At 42.0% G+C, this 13,392-nt stretch overlaps 1 protein-coding gene across 2 annotated transcripts in view; it reads left to right on the forward strand.

The window, feature by feature from the left end:
• Nucleotides 1-8,919: 8,919 nt before the first annotated feature.
• The window catches only part of SNX9 (sorting nexin 9), a 59,199-nt gene continuing 54,726 nt past the window's right edge, over nt 8,920-13,392 (forward strand). The window contains exon 1 of one of the 2 annotated variants that reach the window (XM_068677197.1): nt 8,920-9,140. In XM_068677197.1, the coding sequence (XP_068533298.1) occupies nt 9,129-9,140 (12 nt within the window). In that variant the 5' untranslated portion in view covers nt 8,920-9,128. The remainder of the gene's footprint in view (nt 9,141-13,392) is intronic. The other variant, XM_068677196.1, reaches the window with a different exon arrangement.

A 13,392-nucleotide genomic window follows, 5' to 3' on the forward strand; every position in this document is an offset into this window, starting at 1 on the left:
CCTGTCACATACACAGGGACTGATCTGTCTGTGTCAGGGAACAGCTCTGGAGCCCAGAGGAACAACTTTTCAGCCCAAGTTCCTCTCTGCCTGTTCTTCATCCTCTTCCAGATCACACGACTGAGAGCCTGGAGAGTTCAAGCATACAAATCATCTGGCCTGGAGGAGAAGCCTGCAGTTATAGCTGCTTTTGTACAAGGAGGCTTCTGAGCAGCTGTAGCCTGAGGGAAAAACAACAAATGGTTGCTGCCAGCTGGGTCAGAGCCGCAGCTCAGCAGGGCCTGGCTGGGGCCAGCCCGGGAGAGGCAGTGGGAGAAGTGGCCTGGAGGATGTGGCCACAGGTGGGATTCAATGTGGGGGACAAAACAGCTCAGCAGGTTAGAAACCCTGTGGAGACCAGCGAGGGAAGGCCCTGATTTTTGTCCTGCGGTACCATGCCAAGGCCTTGACTTACATGCACAGTAATGATCTCAGTTGCAACCAACCCAGCTGCTGAAGTAATATAATGAGGAAAACTTCTCTTGCTATCTGGGAATGAAATAACCAAATACATTCCTTCAGCCTGAAGTACCCAAAATGCCTAGATAAAAATGCAGACAAAGAAGTGTAGCGATGTGATTCATCTAGTGGATGGGGCACAGCCAGGTAGAGAGCTTGTGGTCACGCTGCTCCAAAGCATCTGTCTGGATCATGGGGGAAAAAATAAAGTGAATGCTACAAGTTCATGCTGGAAATCAAAGCCTGGAAATAGAAGATTCACAAGCAAAATTCCAAATAACAGTAGGTTCCATGCCTCACTGCAGTGCCCAAAGGTTTGTTTGTTTTGTGTATGTGTGTGTGTTTTTTTTTTCTTTTTTTAAATGTCAGATTCCAGGCCCATTTCCTCTTTCATTTGTTATAATAACTGTAAAGGAGTATCCTTTCCACTTAACCCTTCTATGACAGCTTGGTCTGTAGCAACATGATCTTAATGTTGCAAAATCTTGGAGTGACATGGCAATGACACGCAAAAGACAGAAAACTTGTGATAAAGAACCTCTTTTGGGTAAGCACATTATGGTAGACAAACAATGATGTGTTATGGTGAAAAATGTACAGGTGGGCTCAAGCAAATTAGAAAGGGTGTTTTGTGCTACAGCGGGTCCTTTTCATCACCAACATTTCTTAGATAAACTCATAGCAGTGGGTTCAAAATTTCATCTGTTAGCTGGATAGCATACAGATTTTATATATCTATTTTTGATATCTATTTGTATATTTATATTTAATAGATAAATTTATATAACAGATAATATTTATATAGATATTTTATATCTATTTTTTATGTCGAGACCAGCTGTGTTCAGTCTTTCTTCTTTTAAACAACACCAAAAAAAAAAAAAAGTAGAGCTTAGCTCTGAAAAAATTGGCTTTGTGTGGCTAACCACAAGCAAGGCACATGACTGAGTGCTACATCTGGTATGTCCCCCTCAAGTTCAAAAACCTTGGACAAGAATATTCTGTAAACTTAAAGAGGAAGTCTCGTTTTACAGAATGCATTTCTTGCTCCTCATTGAAGTAGATGTCAGATTTTTACTACCTACACCCCAAAAATTAGAAACTCTGCAAAAGAAAGCTGCAGAATTTCTCTGTCTCCTTTCTTTAGCCTCATTATAAGAGTCAGATTTCCAGGAAATTTTTGTAGATTTTTGGACACCTGCCTTTAGAGGGTAGGAAAAAATACTTCTAGGGCTGGTTTTATTAATTTGAAGAAAAGAACTATCAGCTAGTGTGAACATCTTGATATTCACATACAGAAAGATATGAAGCACTTAAATCCCTAGGGTATCATTTTTATTTTAGCACTGGTAATAAATGAACTGCTTGACTAGACTTGCTACTAATAGTGGATTTTCAAAAGGATTTGAAAACCTGTTTCTAAAACGTGTCTTGGAAGTGCCAACTGCAAGTTAGATTCTCCTTCTAATGAACTGTCATGTGCCCTGCAACCAAAGAAATTCTTAATTCTTTTTTTGCAAACCCAAATCTGAGGCAATGATTATAAATGATTACTTAGATATTTAAAATTTTCTGATCTGCCCACAGTCGCATAATTCCTCAGTAAAAATGTAAGGTATGCAGCCTACAAAGCCTGTTTTGTGGACGATCATCCACAGGCTTTGCTTTTTCCTCTGTTGTACAATATCTTTACTAGGGTAATGTGGTTTTATTGGCTATAACTTGCAAGACCAATTCACAAAAAGTAGGGTAAAAAGGGACTTCAGGATTCCAAGCTCATTCCTTAAGACAGGAAAAACATCTAGTTATACAATAATGAAATTCATGAAGCCCTTAGTTTATCCCTTTTCTTTATTCCTTTTTGGGGTTGTCTAAGACAGTTTATGCACTAGAGATCTAACATGGGCTGATGTAAGAGAGAAATATATGGGCATTAGAAAGAGGCTTCATAACTCTTCCTCTAGCTGCAGGACATTTTAACCTTACTATAGAAAGCACAGATCGCTCCTGAAAATTAACATTAATTTGCATTTGCTTTCTTTTCTTCTTGACTTGTGTTCATTAAACATGGGCATGAATCCTGGGGGTGTACTGATCAAGAATTTCATTGTCAATTATTTCTCAAGGAAACAACAGGTTACAGCAAGATTTAAGGGGCAATGGACACTAAGGCCTGGTCCAGTCTTTTAGTGATCTCACCATAAAAATGCCACAGCACTGAATTTCCTGTGTATGGAAACACAATCATCTAGAGACCCTGAAATCTCCCGAATTTCCATGATGAAAGCACAAAAAAATATTGTAATGAAGTAATAAGTCTCTTAGGATTGGAAAGACACAGGCAGTCTGAAAACTCAGAATCACATTACCACAAAATGTCTGTCTGTGTCACAGGAAAAGAAGCGTGAAGGCTGCATGCTGGAGGACTGGAGAACAAGTATTAAACCAAGGAAAAAGTACATACAAGACCCATGTTTGTCATGTAGGCAAAATGCTAATTCTTATTTTTATAAAGGAGAACACCTGAATTAGTTTATTTATAGAAAAAAAAAAAAAAACAAAAAACACTAATGACAAACATTTTTCCATAGGGTGTGCAGCTTTATTGATCACTATCACACTGCAGAGCATAGTGATCCTTACTTTGGTTTGATAAGTACTGTATAGTTAAATAGGGCATAAATGAAATACATGTTGAGGTCCCCTAGGCCTGTGTTTGGTGAGCTTCCTACTTTTATGCTCTCTTGCAACCTGCAGCCTAGTGCTACGCTGGCAGGCTCACGGTGTGCCACAGCTCCCCACTGTGAGAGCTCAGAAACCAGAGCAAGAGGGCTTGGATCTCTAACATTAGTCCTGTGACCTTCTGCAGCTTTCTCCTCTAAATCTGTAGTACAATTGGCAGCCTGTGTGTGTGTTGCAAGACAATTTGGGTGCCATCCTTGGCTTTTTAAAGTTAATGGGACCTTTAGATGTCCTCGCAGTCAGTAGGAGCACGGAGCAGAACATGCTCCTCTCCTATCACTTTGCTAGTTGAGCTGCAGGTCTCTGATGTTCCACAGACTTTCCAACATGACAGGAAAAATACGGAAATAGGCCGCAGGCAGTCAGCATTTCTGATAGAGGGAGTCTGTAGTGGTAAGGAGCGATAGCCCTGCTGGTTCCTCACTTTTCATAAAGCTAGCAAACAGCAAATTGGAAACAAGGCATTTGTACATTTTCAATATTCTCTTTACCAACCTGTATTCAAGGTTTTTGAAAAGCTGAGTCCAAAACCTATTGCACTCACCAGTCATTGCGCTGAGACCCAAATGAATACAAAATATTAACAAAAAATCCAAATGCAGACCAAATGAAGTGTGTGATATGTGCACATGTATATATACGTAATATACTAACAATCAGTGTGCAGGCCATAAAGGAGTGCAGGAAGTAAGATTGATATTAGTGTTAGATGTTTCAGGTTACCTATTTTCTTGCTTGCAGAAGAAACCATGACTTTTTAATATTTTTTTTTCAAAGCTTATACTGCTAAATATATATATATATATAACTGATTATTCTGCTATAAGGGCAGAAAAAGAGTAATAGAGCTGGTAAAAATATTTACTAAGTTTACAAAAAAAAAAAAAAAAAAAGAGAGAGCAAAAATGTTTTGCACACTGTTATATAAAGGAGTAGATTATCATGACCAAGCAAATGCAAAACCGTTGCAGTCATTGTCACCCACAAAGACCATGACCTTTGTGATCAGCTTCTCCACCCTCCAAGAACAAAAAAAATCAAGCAATTGACAGTGTCCAAAAGCATATTGCAACAGCATTTTATCTCTGGAACACCCCCCCTTTTTTTATTTTTCAGCGTTTTCAGTGTAACTTTTTCACATCTTCAATAGTCAGCAGTTTTTACAATGGGTTTTTGAAAGGAAAAATTGAGTCCAGGAAGTCCAGCGTGATTTAAAACTGTTGGTTTTCACAAAAATGTGTTTAAAAAAAAAAAAAACAAAAACACACACACACACACCCTCAGAGCACAGGATTTTAGCCTAGCATAGCTTAGTGTTTTCCCTCCAGCATAAAGAAAAGAGTATATTCATACACAATACAAAACCAATCCTGGCTGTGAATGTATTAAAAATATAACTATGTCAAATCTAAACATAATACAAAAATGACCACATAGCATGCCAGAGTTCAAATAATAATGGTGCTCAATTGCCAGCTCTAAGGATACAAAACCCTGAAGTCCAAAGCAAATGCACAAAACACATTTTTTTTTCAGAACTGCTTATTCAAAGAAAATTTTGAGACTGAAAAACTCAGAGGAATTTGGATACGATTCTGGGTGAATTCATCTAAAGCAGCATTTATGAGCTGGGGAAGTCTTAACCTAACATCCTATGGTATTTCAAGATTGGCTGGCTTGCTGTTTTGATAGTGATTTTTCAGCATCAGCTGCAGGGTATGATTTAAACGTGTGTCTGCAATTTCTGGAGCATTGTTTCAAATGGGCACAGAATTCTGGCTGAGAGGCAGTAGTGCTTTGGTGCAGATATACTATATGATTCAAGAGTTTGGAGCCTTTCTGGCCAAAGACTCACCACATAAAACAAAGGAAAATGATCATATCTTTCCTTCAATTGTTTCATTAGATATATTTTTTCATATAAAATGTGCAGAGGATGCCACATTGTACAGAGCAATGCACACAGGGTTCACCAGCTATGATTAGGTTTCATGTATATTTCTGTAGAGTTTCGGGGAGGGGAGGAGAGGGAAGCTAGGAGGAAGCAGTATTTGATCCATATTGCTCTCTGGCAAACTTCTCAGAAACACCAAGGAAATAGTGTTAACCCAACTCCAAAACAGAAACTCTGGTCAACTGAGAGGAAACACAAGGATGCTTGAAGAACCTCCTGGGTCAGGTAGGTGAAAACATGTGCGTGGCTTCTAGAGATGAAAATATCCCACTGTTATTTCTGATTTATAAATTAAGTCATTGTCTAAAGAGTTCATTTCAAGGCTTTGGGGATTTGAAATCTGTACCCCTTTTTAAAACAAAAACAAACAAGAGGTGTATCAGGTGATTAAGGTAAACATCACAATTAAGAAGGAGTGCAAAAAGTTTGAAGTCTTTTTTAATTAATCCCTAGTCACTGTTAGGTTTTCCCAATCAACATAGTTAGAACTGGTTTTCATTCTTGAGTGAACAGCACATAGTGTGGAACTGATTTTATTGTCCACATCCCATTGATAGCCTCTCAACCAGAAAAGAAGAAAAATCACTTCTCACTTCATGAAGCACCTTTGAAAATGAAGGGCTGGAACAATATAGTCTCAGTATGTTTCTTGCAAAGACTTTGACAGTATGTGTGTTTGACACCCTTCTTCATTTGCAAAGTTGATGCCACTTATTCATCCAAAGATAATTAAATTGTTCCATAAAATGAATGCTGAAGAGTGTGAATTTGTCAGTGTCACCTGTCCTCCTGGGGGTCATCCTAATTGCGTTGTCCGGGTGATTGTAAGGGCACAGCCTGTAGCAGGGAGAAATCTAAGGTGCACCACCCCATGGCACTCCTGAGGCCAGTAGATCAGAGACACACAGACCATAGTTCTTTCTCTGGATGGTTTCAGCTTGAAGTTTATCAGAATAACACTATTTTTTCTCTTTATCATTCCCTACCAAGCTTGCATAAGTCAGCAGCTATGAGGACACTGACTTGCAGTGTTCTTGAGGCTACGGGCAGGCCTTGTTCAGCAGAGAACAGTGTTTGGCAAATGTTCTCCATATCCTTTCCCAGAGTCCATCTTTAATTAAAGAAATTTGCATAGCACTGTTGGTAGGAGCTTTTTACTTCATTAGGGTCTGCAGCAGATCACTTCCACTGAACTCTGCAGCAGCAGTTGTTCCTGGAAATTGCTGCAGACAAGTTAACCACAAAAATACAGACTTAGTAGAAAATTATAGAAGGAATAGTAACAAATAAATAAATAAATTAGGCTCTTGGTAAAGAATCTTCTTGTGTTGTTGATGTATTTTTTTCTGAGGTGCAGATATTTAACTATTAAAGCATACTTTAGGGCTTTACTGCAAAGTGCATAATGAGCCAACTGTGTTTGCAAGCTGATAAGCTCCATGCAGAGCGCTCTGTTTCCAGCCTACAAAAATGCTTACGCATCTGAGCAACCCAGCTGAAGTCACCAAGGTTTCTTGTATGTCCAGAGCTAAGCAAACATCTAGCCTTAGTTACCTAGGACTCAGCCTGGTAGCAGAAAATTAGCAGATTTAGAAAGTTTTGGAAATACTAAGTGACCATTGTTGGCAATTCATTGTTATTTGGCCCTTCCCATTAAGCAATAATAAAATTTTCAGCTAGGAAGAGATGCATTTATTTGCAGTCCAAAGTGATTCCTAAGAATGTCTTTGTTAATGCAAAAATTAAGGGCAATTAATTGCAAACAGTGCAGGAAAGAAAACATCAAAACAATATTCTCAGAGCATTCTTTCACCCTGAACTTCAAACTTGTCAAGCAAGAATTATTTTTATGAGCAATTCACAGTGGAAAACTGTAAACTGGAGATTTCAGGCACATAGACAGACTGAATAAATCATGGCTTTGTTCTTTATTCCCCAGAAGGGCAAGCAGTGCTCTGTTAAAACACACCGGTTAGCAGCTGTCAACCAAGCTTTTCTGGCAGTTATCCCGACCACAGGTGAAGAATGACACAGGCCCCAAAAGGTGCAGAAGCCACAAGTTTTTTATAAATCACATACCAAAACATAGCATCAGGTAAATGGATAGAGGGTGCCTCACACACCTGTATCAGTTGGGGAACCCTAAATAAGAAGGAAGTCAGGCCTAATAAGTTGGGCCTCTTGATTTCACACCTCCATCATTTTATAGGATTCAAGGTTCCCTCCTGCAGCCTGCTGCCACACCTTACGCCTGTGAGAATCAGCCTTTAACCCTTCTCCATGTCAGGTTTGGCCCACTTTTAGGAGAAATAACCTAAATCTCCACATTGCTCAACTCTAACCTACCTAGCTAACTTGCTGTTAAACCACTCCGACTCCCTGTCAGCCAGACAAATTTGCTATCCTGGGAGCAAATCCTCAGCAGTGTGGACATGAGTGACTTACTCAAATCAGAAATCAGAACCATTCTCTTCTTTCCTTGCTAGCACTATGGAGATAGCTATGCTTCCTTTAAACTGTGGCAAATTTAGATGCCACTCCTGTCTAGGATCTCTGTCCCAACAGCTCATGCTATGAAGAAGGCCTCCATCCAAGCAGACATAAGCAGTAAATTCTGCTCTTTTACCCAGAAGCTTCTTTTTTTTTCTGGCCCTAAAAATGCTGGAGACAAAATAAATCTGTAATTTCCACTGAACTTGTACTGAGCGCTGCAAAAATCCTCACCAGGTCACCACCAGGACCAACTTCACAATGTGCAATGCTGAAAAGATTGCTAGCAAGAAAGTGGAAGGGTCCCTAAGCATAAAAAAGAAGCAGGGCTCCAGGGAGGTTTGCTCATGAAGAGATGCTGAAGTGGATGAAACATCAGGCTGGGAGGGACCACACAGTGAAACCGGTCCTCAGTGTCATACCTTGTATTAAAGGCTGTATCATAAAAGGTCTTTTGTGGTCCACGGGCAAAGGTTTTAATTTGGATACTGCTGTCATAAGGAATAAAAGGTTGGAACCATTGTACGCATTTAAATGAATTCTGAAAAAGTTAAATGAATTCTGAAAAAGAACTGAAGAAATCGGTTAATTAATTGGTTTGATAGTTTGACAAGGAGTGGCAACCACTCTGGATTCTTCTCAATTCCCTATCCATGGATCTCTTGATGCTGTTTTCCACTCCCAGTAGCTGCCGCACACCAAGGCCCGGCCACACCGGGGGTCCTGGGTGAAGCACCTCTCAGTGACAGCTGCAGAGGGACAGTCACTGTCCTCACTGACGCTTCGCCAGGGGAGTTTTAGGTTAGATGTTAGGAAGAACTTCTTTACTGAAAGGGCTGATAGGCACTGGAACAGGCTGCCCAGGGAGGTGGTGGAGTCACCATCCCTGGAGGTCTTTAAAAGACGTTTAGATGTAGAGCTTAGGGATATGGTTTAGTGGGGACTGTTAGTGTTAGGTCAGAGGTTGGACTCGATGATCTTGAGGTCTCTTCCAACCTAGAAATTCTGTGATTCTGTGATTCTGAAAAATTTTTTATTCTTCAACATTTTTACTCAGAAGCCACTGAGGTACGACGACCCCACGGTCAGGAGCTTCCCGCGGCCCCTGACGGCCGGAGCGGCACCGGGCTTTGAGGCCAAATCCCCCAGAAACGGCCAAAGCCTGCCTCCCCCGGCCGAGGGGGCGGCATCCCAGGAGCCCTCCCCGCTCCGGGGCGGCTCCCTGCGGGGCCAGGCCGGGCACAGCCCCCGCCTCGCCCAGCGCCGGGGCCGGCTGCTCCGCCGCCCTGCGGCCCCCAGGCGGCGGCGGCTGCTGCTGGGGGACGCCGAGGAGGAGCCGCCTGCGCGGCCCAGCGGCGGGCGGGCCGGACACGCCGGGCGAGGCTGAGGGAGGCGAGGCGAGGGGAGCACCGCGGGCCGCGGCGGTGACGGGGGAGCGGCGGCCATGGCCACCAAGGTGAGCGGGACCCGGCGGGGGAAGGGGGGGCCGTGAGGGGCGGCGGGCGGGGGGGTGGCGGCCGCGGCCGGGGCCGGGGCGGCGCTGGCCGGGGAGAGGCCTGGGGTAGGCCGCGGGGCTGGCCCCTGGAGGGGCTGCGGTGTTTTGTCGCTGCCCGGGCCGGGGAGGGAGCTGTGGGGGGGCTGCTGAAAGAGCCCTGGGTTTGCGGCGGGGTTTGGGGGTTCGGCCGGGTCCCTGCCCGCACGGACTCGGGTCCCACACAGCGCGCTGCTTGTGCTGGCTCTGGCCGTCTGAGGAGATGGCTGGGAGTGTTTTGGTGAACTTTCAGATGGGCTGAAGCTGGTTCGGGCTCAAAATCACGCAGTTAATTTTAAAAAAGTACTAATACAGGGAAATTCTTGTTTTACACAGGCTCTAAGATATCGTTGCTGTATTTGTTTAGGATATTCTTAGAGTTTTATCCTTGGTAATTTCCACTGATTTGTGGGATGTGAGCGTGAATAACACGTAAACACCTTAACCTACCTACAGCAGGTAGCACCAAAACACCCAGGAATATATATATATATATATAACACACAGCACCCTGAGCAGACACTGTGCTAAAACAGCTCACAGCTCTTTCACCTGGCTCTGAGCTGCTGCATCCTCACGGGCTCACACGAAGCCGTTTTGCCCTGATATTTGAAAGCTTTCGCTTTGCTTTCCACGGAATAAATTTTTGTGGTCGTTACGGCCTCGCAATAAAAGGTGCGTCATTTCTTACTTATGAACCGGGGCTGTATGGAAATCAGGCTTTTTCATTCCACGTTTTGCAAGTTACAGCAATTTACTTGAGCTTGCGTGTTGAAATTGGGAAGTGATAGTCAAGACTTGGTATTTTTTTTATGTTGATACGCTGGTAACTGAGAGCATTGCTGGAGAGAAGCTTGCTTTATTTTCTGCAGGCTTCACCCATGACTTAGATCCCTCTCAGCTGCTGTGGGTTTTGCTTTGCTGAATTTATTGGAATGTCAGCTATAATAAAGGATACATTTTTGCAGTAGTGTAAGGGGGTGACTGGCTCAATGAATAGCCTTTAGAAACTCTGCCAAGTAACAAGTTACCATTTCACTTGGAAATTAAGTTTTGCTTTTTAAATTGTAAACAAACTTGCCACCTTCTACTTGCTCTCCTTCCAAAATATCTGTGGAATTTAAAAGAAAAAGCTTATTGGAACCGCACAAGGAAATGTTAACAAAATTAAATTGTAACTAGTCACCTGGAGTCTGAGTTTCTGAAACTTTTACCAGCATTAAAAACTATATTAGCTTGTAGGGATAACCAACAACCAGACTGCAGAGGCTATTAGTGCTTCCTGAATTAATTCCTGTTTAAACTAGAATATACCCTCCAAGAAGGAGGGGGAGAATTCAGTCTTAATTTGAACACTTCCCGTGCTGTGAAGTCCAGCCTTTTTTTTTTTTTTTTTTTTTTTAAACCATCAACTCTCTTGCTGTTGACACTGCTTGTTTTGAAGCTAAACCTGCCTAGCTTCCGTTTCCAGTTTTACCCATTTTTATTTATGCCTGCTAGGTTTACAAAGTCTCTTATCAGTGTTGGGGTTTCTGGGGATGGGCAAGGAGAAACTGGGTTTTCTTTCGTAACTTGTTTGTAAACTCCAGCTAGTTTTCTTGCCTCTCTCCTTGATAAACCATGTCAGTTGAGTTCCTAGAGCGCTCCAGTCTGATGTACTCTAGGAACTGAAGCACTGATGTGATTTAATCTCCTCATCTCCTGCTCCTTCCCTGTGCAAGGAAGGGTCGTAGGCCCCACGTCCTCTGAAGGCCGTAGAGGTTGTTGCTGCTGTGAGCTGACCCAGCAGTCCCCACAGCTCCTTCTCCTTCCCTGCACTAGTCCCGTGCTCTCTGTGCAGGAGGTGACTCCAGCAAGGTGACTTATCAGGCCTGTCCTCGAGCTGTTATAAGTTGCTAAAACAGCAAAAGATTACCTGAAGGAGAGCAGCGAGACAGTTTCATCCAGTTCCAGCAAGTAAAGTAGCTAAAAGTTTGCTCAGAGCTGATGAAAAGGTTTGGTGGTGTAAGGTATGTGTGGAGCGGGGCAGATTTTCATGGCGAAAGCTGCAAGTATAGCTGGAAAGTAGGAAACAGAGGATCTGAGGCTTCTCGTGGCAGTTACATCAGCTGGAGCCTTACTGTAACTTACTTGGCAGTGGCCTTTCTGATTCCCTAAAGTCTTTCACAAGGTCACATGCTCTAAAAGCTGAAGCATGTTTTTAAAAAAAAAAAAAAAAAGGATTGTTTACGAGATCCTAACTTCCAAAGTTTTACAGTAACGTAACTGAACCTGACTTTAGAGGTAGGCCATTTCATATCCATGTTTAAGAACTGATGCATCAAGTTGCACGTGTTATTTTGGATGCTTCCGTCAGAAATGGAGCTGAGCTTACAAATTCCTTACTTTTAACTGTGTAATTAAAAGGTGAAAAGCTTCAGAGCTTAAAAGCATGTAATGAAGCTGAAAAACTTTTCAAAACTCAGTCACAAAGAAAATGCAATATCGTAAATGTGTTTCTCTGATGTTTGCTTGGAGAAGTTGCGTTCTGAATGCTTCTGTTTTCCTTCTTGCCTTCCCTGGACTTTCCTCTTTCCCAGCAGAGTTAGCAAAGTCCCAACTCATGTCCTTTCTTTTGGTTTTGAGATTCATTGCATAGGGAGAGCTAGAAATCTCAGGAAGCGTTCTGCTGACTTTGAAATAACATGCTCCCTACCTTGGGCTATTTTTAGAGGCATTTGTTTAAAAGTGCAGGCAAGTCCATTTCTTGATAAGGCCCAAGTTTTGCCCTTTGAGAGGCTGGCGTTTCAGGAGCGGGCACAGGTATCAAAGGAAGTTGGTAGGTGAGTGCACTTTGGTGGTCAGGACAGCTCTTCTGGAACCTGTGCCACTAATTAATGTGCAGTAAGAGGTTTAATCTCAAAGCTGGAGATGAAATAGGAGCTGATAACCTCTAATTTCTAGGAGCTGTGCTATCGAAGCAGGTGAAATTACTTCCATAAGATTGCCGTTCCACACGGAGCAATACACCTGTATCCCACCATGATGCTCTTGGCTGTTCAGTGGTCTTCAGGAACTCAGTTTTGTCTGGTTCTGGTTATAGGACTGGGTCCTTTTTCATGGGAAGAAGACTCTTTAGGTGAAAGCTATTAAGCGGGATATTCCGTTCTTATAAGAAGATGTAGCTTAGCTTTTTTTTTAATACATAATATTTTGTTGTTTAAAGCTTTTTGTCCATCTAATGGCCTTGGAATAGACTTTGTGAATGTCATTAACCAGGTATAATTGAATTCAGCATGGTTCTTCTAATTGTCTTGAGTGGAGCTCACTTTACATATGAGAATTTCAGATAGAAATAAATATCAGTATTTTAGACTTCAGTAATAGGAAGGGTTATCTTTAATTTTTCCATTCCTGTACTCATGTGAGGCTCACCAAAAGAAGCCTCACATTTTCATTTGTGCTGTCGTGAAGCTGTCTGTGTGTTTACTTTATGAATCAGGCAGAAACAATTCTTTGTTCTGATTTGCAGCTGGGAAGTGAAATATCCCTCTGCGCCGAGTGCTCCAAACTACCCAAACTTTGTGCTGTGCAAGTCTGCCTTCTGTGTTGTCGTAACTTTGACAGCAGTAAGTCTCTCCTAGGAAACTGTATTTTGGGAAAATGTTGAGTTAATCAATCTTAATGCTATCTGTGAGTTGGAAAGAACTTAAACTGTGCAGATCACTTCATACCCTAGCCAGCATGTTCCACTGCTCAAATTCAGCAAAGTAAGACTTGATCAACCACAACTTCATTCTGTGCATTTACAAGTGTGGGCTGTGACGGAACAAAACTGATTAGGTTAAATAGTCATTTCAGTTTAATGGTCTTACTTACATTAGAAGTTGTGGGTTTTGTTGTTTTTTTCTGCTAAGCTATAATTAAATAGGTATAAAAATATTTCATTTATTTTTTTTAGGGGCAATGAGAGTACGAGAGTGGGTGAAAATGCTTGGTAATGCAAATTTACTTTAAATATCTGACCTGTTGATATAGTGAGGTGTTAGTATGAGGTCAACCACACAAGAACTGACACTGAGACATTTTATTAAGATGCAGTTTTTCTGTTCTTTTGCCTTTGGCTTTCTGATCTTTTAAAAGTTCAGTGATAAGTGGGTTACTTTACATCCCAGCAATTATTAGTGCAAGGCTTCTT

This window comes from Anas acuta, chromosome 3 (assembly GCF_963932015.1).
Source record: "Anas acuta chromosome 3, bAnaAcu1.1, whole genome shotgun sequence".
NCBI lineage: Eukaryota > Metazoa > Chordata > Aves > Anseriformes > Anatidae > Anas > Anas acuta.